The sequence below is a fragment of the Neodiprion fabricii genome, chromosome 4, assembly GCF_021155785.1.
Source record: "Neodiprion fabricii isolate iyNeoFabr1 chromosome 4, iyNeoFabr1.1, whole genome shotgun sequence".
Taxonomy (NCBI): Eukaryota; Metazoa; Arthropoda; class Insecta; order Hymenoptera; family Diprionidae; genus Neodiprion; species Neodiprion fabricii.
In genome coordinates, this window is record NC_060242.1 from 41789419 (window position 1) to 41800210 (window position 10792).

The 10792-nt window shown below is 42.0% G+C and overlaps 1 protein-coding gene across 3 annotated transcripts; it reads left to right on the top strand.

The window, feature by feature from the left end:
• Positions 1-421: 421 nt before the first annotated feature.
• LOC124179932 (histone-lysine N-methyltransferase 2D) lies at positions 422-9856 on the top strand. Of its 3 annotated transcripts, none has more exons than XM_046564810.1 (2): positions 422-869; positions 1203-9856. In XM_046564810.1, the coding sequence occupies exon 2, from the start codon at positions 1709-1711 to the stop codon at positions 4892-4894; it is 3186 nt and encodes a 1061-aa protein (XP_046420766.1). In that variant the 5' UTR covers positions 422-869; positions 1203-1708; the 3' UTR covers positions 4895-9856. The 3 variants fall into 3 exon arrangements, with proteins under 3 accessions (XP_046420766.1, XP_046420765.1, XP_046420767.1); XM_046564809.1 differs by having other exon boundaries at positions 422-849; positions 1144-9856; XM_046564811.1 differs by having other exon boundaries at positions 422-849; positions 1161-9856.
• Positions 9857-10792: the final 936 nt, after the last annotated feature.

The following is a 10792-nucleotide window of genomic DNA, read 5'->3' on the forward strand; positions in this document are numbered from 1 at the left end:
GGAGTAGGGGTTACGGCGCCTTGGCGCGAGCCGAGGACTCGAATCTCCTGAATTCCAACCGACAGAATTGTACCGGCGCTCGCCCAACGCGGGTCACAACAGTGTGTCGTCGTAGTCGTCGTGCCCACACGATATATCTTTTCTCTCTCTCCTTCTATCTCTCTCTGTCTCTCCTTCTCTCTCTCTCCCTATCTCTGTCCGCTTCGCCGTTCCTTTCGCACCCACACACCTGCATGCGAGCTCTCCACATTATTTATCAACGAGCAAAGGAATTTCCTTCCTTTTTCGTTTTCTCTCCTTTTCTCATCTTTTTTTTTCCTTCCCCGTTCCTTGTATTCCCTTCTTATTCTTACTCTCCGCCAGTGACGCTGCCACCTCCACCTACCCCCTCCCCCATCCCCACCCCGACCTCCCGCCCCCCTCTGCATCGCCCGCCACTCCGCCTCTAACATCCCGCCGTCGTCGCCCACGTCGTCCTTAAATACAGTTTTGTTTCGGCGCGGCCGTTCGACACATGCATCGCGCGCTATCTGTACCCCGGTACATGATAAGGACGTAAATATGTGTAAATGGATATAACATATTTATCCACGATCTTATACATCGGCACATCGCGGGTGCCCGTGCTTGTTATTGGTGGTTGTTCGACCGTTTGGAAACTGTGAACTGTACACATACGTATAAAGATGTGTAAAAAGGGACATTAAAAACAATATTCACGAAACAGTCCCGCACCGGAGATGCGGCGTCGATCAGTGCGCGGCAAAGTGTCGAGTGATAGATTGTGACCTGAAGACAGTTCGTTTGGAAGATAATTCGGTGGTTTTGAGCCACAGAATCGGCTAACATGTAAATCAAACAATTGCCAAGTTCGTTTTTTATTTTTTATTTTTTATTTATTAACAGTATTCATTATTATCGTTTCGTACGTGATTGTTTTCACTTTCACGAACGTTTTATTTTTATTTCATTATACTTTATTCTTGTAAATTATTTATTTGTGGTTTTTTTTTCACTCTCCGTTTTTATTTCGCGCGCTGTTTCTCTCTCTCTCTCTCTCTCTCTCTCTCTCTACATATATATGTATATATATATATATATATATTTCTCTATCTCGCGTGCTCGTTCTTTCTTGTACCTCAGTACGGTTATTGACACAGCCAATTTCACTGATCGTTTGAATCTCGGTTCGAAAATGTCAGGTGATAAAACATTCGCGCCTAGCGTCCTTTGGACAATGGACGAGATATTTGTAATGACGTGGATCATATGATAAATGTAGAACACGTTGTACATTTTTAGTTTGCTTTTTGTTCTACGCGTTTATCCACGCATCTAAAGCGAAAGAAAAAACCCTATACAATCTCGAAAACATGTAAAAATGAATTTAATAAAAATATTTGCGTGGAAATAAAAATTTCGCAATATTCTTGTCGCGTACAAAAACGAAAATCGATGATAATAATAATAAATAATAAACGGTGTGAACGTGAACTTTCGCAAATTGAATGTTACACTATGGACTCACTAATTCGTAAACATGTACACGACCACGAGTGTTGTCTACGGCTAAATAAACAAGCAGGCGATTAATACTGACACGTGTTGATCCGCTTGAAAGTCGGCGCGTCGTCCTCGTCCCCGTCTACACACAGACGACGGCACAGACGCAAGACGAGAGAGAGAGCTCAAGCGAATTGTGACTGAAATGGCAAGTGTCGATCAACAACAGAAGCAGAAACAGTACGTTGGTAACACCGAGAGCGAAAAACTTCACTGCAAAGACTGTGGCATCTATTTCGAGAGTGACAAGAGCTTGGTAGTTCATCTGCAATATCACCACGAAAACCTAATGAATCAGTGGGCAAGCGAAGCGCAGCAGGAGGAGAGCAACAACAACAACAGCAAGGCTGGGAATCACAATAGCCACGTGACAGTGAAAAGAGATAGCACGACGGCGCTGGCCGATTCAAGTGAACCTCCCTCTAGGCCGCCGTCCGAGGGAGCGTCACCGGCTCAGCAAAATTTACCAACGCCCGGCATCCAACCGCAGCAGCAGCAGCAACAGCAGCAACGACAGCAGCAACAGCAGCAGCAGCAACAGCAGCAGCAGCAGCAGCAGCAGCAACAGCAACAGCAACAACAGCAGCAACAGCAGCCACCGACCTCGCAGTCCTTCGGTCACTACCAAACGCCAATGTTCCACGACGCAAGCTTCTTCATGGAAAATGAACCGGCTTTCATCATTCCCCACGAATACTCGCCCAGTCACGAGCCCGAGACGCAAACCGGCTACAGGTATCACCCCTACCAACATTCCCAGCACTATCCTCCGGAACGGGCTAACTCTGTAAGCTCCATGAGCCCCAGGAGCCCCTTGCAGTGCGACAAGTGCGGCGCTGTTTTCGAAAATGTAGGCCTGCTAGGTGAGCACGTTCGTGCCAATCATCCGACATCCCCCGGCGGTTATCCCGGTCAGCCGCAGTATCAGCAGATCGGTAATAGTCCGTCGCAGCAGAACCAGCAGCAGCAGCAGCAACAGCAACAGCAACAGCAACAACAGCAACAACAACAACAACAACAACAACAACAACAACAACAACAACAACAACAATTGCATGCGTCACCGCCGCAGGCTGCAAATTCTCAACAGCAACAGCAACAATCGGCTGGGTACGACTATAACAATGGGCGCGTGATAAAACAGGAGGTGAAACAAGAGCCTGAAGAGCAAGCCGAGATCCTCGATCTCGACTCGCACAAGGTGCAAACGCATCGCTATGAGGAAGAACTGATGAGGCTGCATCAACAACAGCAACAAGAGATGCAGATGCAGCTGCATCAGCAGCAGCAGCAACAACAACAGCAGCAGCAACAACAGCAGCAGGCGATGCAGCATCCCGGGAGAGGTGGACCGCACTCGGTGAGTTCTATGTTAGGATGGCCTTCCGCACAGCCTCACGAGTACCATCCTGGTGTGTCGCCGATGCCGCCAATGGGACCGATGGACAACGTGTCGCCGATACCGGACCAGAGCCAGTTCCTGAGGGCGCAGCACATGGCGGTAGAATCACCCAGGCATCCGGGATCGCCAATAATAACCAGCACGCAACAGATGCCGACCCATCAGCTGTCCGGGATTCTACAGCAGCCCCCTAAACCACCGCCGGTAACGAATCAGTCGTGGAAAAGCAACGAGGCGCGCAGACCAAAGACTTACAATTGCACGGCGTGCAACAAGTGGTTCACCAGCTCGGGCCACCTGAAGCGTCACTACAACACGACGCTGCACAAGAACGCGGTTAAGCAGAGCGGACAGCCCGACCCGGCGAACATGCCGATTAGCGCCCACCATCATCCCGGCCGAGACCCGGTAATGGGATCGGGAAGGGGGCCGCCCAGGTCGCCGGAACTATCTTCTTCGGGGAGTCCCCCAAACTTGATGGCAGGTCCCTCGGGCGAGGCGGCGAGGGGCCTGCTCCACACGGCCACCCTCTACACCAACAGCAATTCCAACAGCAGCGAATCTTCGGCAACCATACAGCAGCAACCGCCTTCAACACTCCACATCCCATCCACAATGGTGCCCCTCAATTCCCCGCTGCCATCGCCAATGGCGGGCCACCACCACCCGCACCACCAGCACCAGCAGCACCACCACCAGCATCAAATGGGTTCGCCGTCGCAAATGGGGGCCCACCATCCCATGAATTCGCCCATGTCGCCCATGGGGGTCCATCCGCACCTGAATTCACCTTCACCAATGGCCTCCCATCCGCACATGACTTCACCATCTCCAATAATGGGGGCGCCAATGAATTCGCCGCCGATGGGGGGTCCTTCGATGCCTCATCAGCCGTACCCAAACGCCTTGCCCCCCCACGTTACAACTACTACCAGCATCCCGGGTCTACTGGAGTCTATCACCAGCCAAGTAACTACTATTGGTAACGACCCCAGCGCCCAGCAACAACAGCAGCAGCAAAGCCACGAGATGCTGCCCGGTTTTGGGACCTTCAGCAATCACCAGAAGCCCCTGCCGAGCTTCACTCAGTTCGGTATCACCGGGTTTTTTATAGGCCAGAACCAACCGCAGGCCGTTAACGTGGGGGGGCTAAGTCCGGAGGAAAGCCTTCCTCAAGACAGATCCTTTGATTCCCCAGGATCAAACTACGATCCCTACAGAAACTCGCCACCCAGGTACGAGTCCCTGACCACCATGGAAGTTGTCCAAGAACCCGATTCCCTTGCTATCGTGCAGTTCGTTCATGTTCCTGAGCAGCAGCAACAACAGCAACAGCAACAGCAACAGCACCGTCAACCGAAAACCTTTGAGGCGAACAACAATCTGCCTCAAAGTAAGACGGAACCGGGTCCGAAGATCGTCAAAGACGATGTTACGGACATGAAGAAGTTACTGCTGATGTACAAGAAGCATAAAATCGCGGTCACGGAAACCGGTTCGCACTACATATCGGAGGACGGGTTTCACAAGTGCCTCGAGTGCGACAAGGTCTTCAACAAGGCCTGCTACTTGACGCAGCACAACAAAAGCTTTCATTCGGGTGAAAAACCGTTTAAATGCCAACAGTGTGGCAAGAGATTTCCCCTTGAGTACCTGCACGCCAAACACTTACATAAGCACGCCGGTGAGAAGCCCTACAAGTGCGAGTCATGCCCGAAACAGTTCAATCACAAGACTGATCTCAGACGGCACATGTGCCTTCACACGGGTGAGAAACCCTACGCCTGCGACACCTGCGGCAAGGGGTTCATAAGGAAGGATCACATGATGAAACACTTGGAGACTCACAAAAAGAAGAACAATCATCATCACGGTCACGGTCAGCACAATCAACACAACCAACACAATAACAGAGTGCTCATCGTTTGAACGCGTAACGCAAGGACACGACGGGCGTTGCGCGACCCCCTCTCCCTGTATTTATTTTACCTTCGCAAAAGCCCGAAATTGTTATCCCGGCAGCGAGTCAGCCGAGAGCGCGTTGCCGCCGCGGGTCGTTTCTCTCGAAACTATTGAAAACGTACCAAAGGAGGGTCGGCACTGGGAGGTAAAGGTTGAAATTTCTGTGGAGATTGAAGAGAAGAAAAAATTAAACTAAATGCTTCGTTATAAATAAATGAATATACAAAATAAGGAATAAGAATAGACGTATGTGGGCAGTTTGTGATTCGCACGGAATAGTTGCTGAAACGTGGTGATAACGGTTCTCGGACTATCTATTGATTTTGCTCAACGACATTTATTATTTCATGAAATCATTGCTGCGTACTTCAAATCGCTTTTCAAAACGAATGACGTTAATCAATCGTTGCCGTCACTGGGACTGTTGTTTTGCGCGTATTCTTGTATGCACGATTTTCAATTGTTCGAAGGGAAAAGTATCGAAACCAAAAAGAAGACGGATGAAGTAGCTTCATTGTTAGACCGGAATGCAAATGTAACGTAAGTTTGCGATTTTTTATTGGCATCATTCGGGATAAAAAAATTTTTTTCCATTTGACCAAGTCATTTAGTGGCGCCAATAGCGGTACACACGGCTGACCGATGATTTTTGCTCGGCTTTGTTGACCGCGACGGCTCGGACTAATGGCAAATCCAGTCACGATAACTTAAATGAAATGATTGTAAATCTTAAAATGAAACGACAGCGCGGTAATAATTAATGTTGAAACGATATCAAACCTTGAAGCTTATCAATTGTACAAAATACGTTAAATGTATAGGCATATTATTGTAATTATTACTGATTTAATATTAATTGACTAATTATAAATTGATGAAATCCTTAATTCTTAATACTCGTATTTTATAGTGAATAACTAATCTATAAAAAGCATATTAAAAATATTTCATCCAATGTGAAAACGAATGCGCTTTCATCGCAAACCACTTATCATTTCATTTTCGTTAGACTAATCACAACTTGTGTTGCGTGAAAGTTGAAATAACGAAGTTCGCAAAATAACTGATAGCAACGCAGAGAATGAATTGAAAAACACCACTGTCGCGTATTTGGATTTCGTTTCTCTTCGGTAAAATTTCAACTAACCTTCTCCGAACACTATCCCGTCGCATCTCACGAATTTCAATCGAAATAATGATAAAGTTAATCAAAGGGCACGTCGTTTTCACACTGGTTCCTTTTCTAAACCTAAGATAGACTAAGTTATTAAGAATCTTGCGCTTCTTCTTCTTGGCCAACGATCTTTGCGCTCGTCAGTCTCTGTGGGATTGTCTATCACCTCTGCGTCCCCTCGCCATCGATCGATCTGTTTTAGATGAAATGCAGAAGGTACACTTTGTAAACTTGAGCCGTGACTCGGGGAAGAGATTGGCGAACTCGAATTTCTTGAAAGAAAAAGTGTTGGAGTATTTACACGCAATGTAGGTAACTGCTGACCTCGCCAAAACGAAATTTATAGTTATTTTGTTGAATATTAGTTAATAATTTTTTATAAATATTGGTAAGTTGAAGTATTGAAAAGTGTTGTGGTTATATACGAGTTAGTTGTATCTCATTGCTTTGTTCGTTGTTGTGTTTGCACTTCGCGTTTGTTCCAATTTTTGCGTAACTCATTTTAAATATATTGTGATTGATAGAAAGAAAAGAAATTGCTTCTAATTGCCTATAGTCATTCAATTGGGACGAGGTCTACCATGTTGTTGTAAATATTTTTTTTTTTTAATTATATTAAATGATAACGAATTAGCACTCGCCATTTGTAACGTATGAAATCTCAGAACAGACTACCTCAGAGTTCAGGAATTAAATGACAAAAAACGAAGAAAAATAATTTTTAAAAAAATCAATTATGTAACAAGAAAACGAAGGAAAGAATAATAAGTAAATAAATGAATAGTTAAATAAATAAATAAATAAATGAGAAATAAAACCAATGCAATAACTGTAAAATACAGAATACCTTACGAGGCGGACAGAGGAAATATAATGCGCATACTCTAATTTATTCGCATCCTGAAACTGTCTTATCTTCATGCGAATTGGATAAGTTTTGTCTTTTTGATGTTGTTTCCACGAATTTATTGTTCGAAATCCATTTGCTGCAATATACATATTATAAAATCAAGATCTTCGGTTTGAAGAAAAAAGAGAGTGAGAAACGGGAAGAGAGAGGAAAAAAAAAAAGACAAACGAGAAATAATGTTCATGTTAAAAAAGGATTAAATTTTCACAGAATCAGTTCCTCCGATCGTCCGCCAGTAACATGTAAGCGTAATAGACATGTAAATTAAATATACAAATATCCAGCATACGTTAGACATATCAAGCAGTATTACTGTACTCAGTTTAAAGGATAAGAAGCAAATAAATACATATTGTACTCATATCAGTAGAGATATCATTGCAAAAAAAAAAAAAAAAAAAAAAATGATAAATCTGGGCATTTTTGCAAAGCAATCTTTGACTATACATTATGATATACATATTATGTAACAATAAATCTTGGGCATTCGTTTGAGAAATGTACGTATTTACAATATTTACTTGTACGACGATATACATATTATTATTATTATTATTATTATTATTATTATTATTATTATGAATGAATAAATATATATATATATTATAGAAATAAATATACCTAATTCGAAAGAATACAGTACCAAACAATGATTGGTTGTGCCAAACAATTTTTTTATTCCTTTTGTTTATTATTACCTAGTTTGTTTACTGTTTTAATGTTTGTCATCGATTTCTTCCCTTTCTTTATGTTTTATCTTATCGTGCGGGCATTTTACCGCGTAGGAACGGTGGCCATTTTTTCATTAGGAATCTCATATAACTGTATAGTTTATTGAACGCAAAGTTCCCACGAAAATTATCGAGTTGAGAAATGATCTTGCAGTTTTCTGAAAGCCGGTATTTTAACCACTCTACATACTATATTATATGCAAATACATACGCATGTATCCATCACGTTACTAACTCGTCGTTGCCGGTCTTTTTTCTTTCTTTTGATTTTTTCTTCGTTTCGATACTCGTCTCTAGTGGTGCCATAATATTAAATGTGAGAAAAAAATTCGAACCCAACTTCGAAACATTCTAGTAGCGGAACTTGAAGTTTTTGTAATTGTAATAGTAATAATTATAATAATTACTATAATAATGATAACGATAATAATATTATTATAACGATAGTAATAATAATCTTAATCATAATTATACTAATAATGTGGTTTCTGTTCCTGTATACGGCCGATATAAAACTATCGAGATAGAATATAATAATACGACCTGTATTAGTTTAAACGTGTTTAATTATGTTTTTATAAATATATTTTATTTCATACACCTTACGTTGTTCAATTATCGTTTGTTTTTTTTTTTCCTTTACTCCGCACTCATCCTGCCACCCACATACCCCGTTCTGTTTACCATTATTCTAGAAATTTTTTCTTCACGCATTTAAATCTGTTTCCATTAGTTTTTCATCCCCTGCTTACCTGCGTACAATCAGGCAACCAACATGAAAATACCATATCTTGATGAAATGTTCAAGTACCTATATTCAATATCATTAATATCCTCCAAGAGTTTAAATAGCTGTTGGTATGTGTAAGGTAATAACGATTGTCAAGAATTTTGTAACACGGTTAGAAAAACAGCTCAGATCTAGTAAATGAGAAGGGAGAGGAGAAGAAAAAAATAAATAAATAACTAAAAAAATAAATAAAATAACAATACCTACATGCAAACAAAGAAAAGCGAATAAGAAAATTTTCTCACCTTGTAGGCTGCACAGTGTTGCGATGTTGAATATCGACGTGAAGAGACAGGGCTGAAAAATGACGAATAAAATGTGCAAACAAATTGTACAAATATGCTTGGCAACAAAACTTATAAGAAATAATTGAACTCAGAAACGAAGAGAAAAATATCTACACGTAACGAGCTTCGCCAAGTCAACAAGGCACGTCTCACGATATCTCAAAGAATTAGTTTTAAGTATAAAATTTACCTGATGACGAAGCAATATTGAACGATCTGTTTATGATAACTTAAAGTAAATATGATTAAATGAAAAATGATGTTAGGTGTAGTCTACTCTATACTGTACGTCTTTTAGCTAAATTTTTATGTTTTTTAATTCGTTGTGAACGAATGTTTTGGGTATATATGAATTGATAAGTAATACATAAATATCAATATTAAGACGAAGAATAAGAAATAATACAAATATGATATATACAAATCAACGAGCTGCGCACATCAGCTTCTATATGAACCTAAATTATATAAGAGATTCAGTCGAGAACAATGAATTAATTGTTATTGATAAAAGCATTGTCGGAATATTCATAACTTTCAGCAATATCCTACAGCTTGTTGTTCCATCCTCGTGAATGCGAAAGCGGTTCAACGGATCCTTCGAAATTAATTATCGTTATACATGCCAGCCAGCAAGTTTACCAGTCAAGAGACAAATTCACGATCAGTGTTTGCAAAAACGCGAACAAATTGCATATTCAGCAATAGCCGATATTTTTCATATACTATGTCGTTTTGCAATTAACATCCGAAACCGTAAATATGTAGCATGGGAACTTCGTTCTTAATATATGTAACATGTGACTCGAAATTTTCTTAGTGTTTGACGATCTCGAAACATTTTAAAACACGAAGCAGGCATAATAATAATTAATTGAATTTGCCAAACGGTCGAAGGTGCGTTGAATAATGAATGGAAATAAAATGCAGGACAATTCTTGGTATTATGAAATTTATGAATGACATCTTGACAATGCCGTTACAAAAGTACCTCATGATACAAAATCCATGTACAAATGTTCATACGTTTTCAGAATAATAGCTAATTAATAAATAATGAATATCGATATAGTAATTCTATCATTTTCTCCGCCACCCATGCACATCGTATTTCCTCCACGACGGCGAACGACGCTGGTTCGGAAAAATTGTGCAACAATCCGATTGCGTAACGATTCACTCGTCGCGTGACGCGTCAATGCAAATGGACTGACGATGAAATGGTTCTTCAACCTGGGAGGACTCGTGCGTGGAGCATAAGAAAGAATCGCGAAAACATGGCGGGTCGACTCGACGACGGAAACGATTTGTGAGTAGGGTTTGCCCGCGTTGCTTTTACCCCGAAAATCATATCCTGTGATAAATTACGAGATTAGCTGGGCACAGCGAGTCGAGTCGAAGACGCCGAACGAGAGCTGCTTTCGTGTCTTCGGAGTCAGAGTCTCTCGCGCGGACCACATGTTGGAGCCAATTCTTCCATCTCTGCCGTCTCTCCCGCACCCTTTCCCTCCATCCCTCTCCCCCCCCCCCCCCCCTTCTAGTCAAGGCTACACAACTCGTGCGAGAGACGGTGACGAAGGCAGAGATAGAGTGTGAGAAGCCGAAGTAAGTTAGCCATATCATTAAACAAGCCGAAACTACATCGTGTTGTACACACGTCTACATGTGTACCTAATCCCAAAGCCCAACGCTTCACGAGTCGAGTACAAGGTGTGGTAACTTTGAGAAATCGGGAAAATAAAGACTCACCTACCTTGTATCTGTATGTACAGAGTTTTTATAATTTCGACGCGTTGTTAGCAAGAAAAGCCTGACTTGAAAATTTGCATTTAATATTCCAATCTTTCAGCCATCGATTTTTTTTTTTTTTTAACAAACCTTTAGCCAGTGTTACAAATGCATGTTTTCTGAACGATCGAAGATCGTGACCCGTTTGTATTTTATATTCGACGACTCAAACGATCTTAAAAAA

Coding starts and splice junctions, on each gene's coding strand:
- LOC124179932 (XM_046564810.1), top strand. CDS start 1,709: ATGGCAAGTGTCGATCAACAACAGAAGCAGAAACAGTACGTTGGTAAC.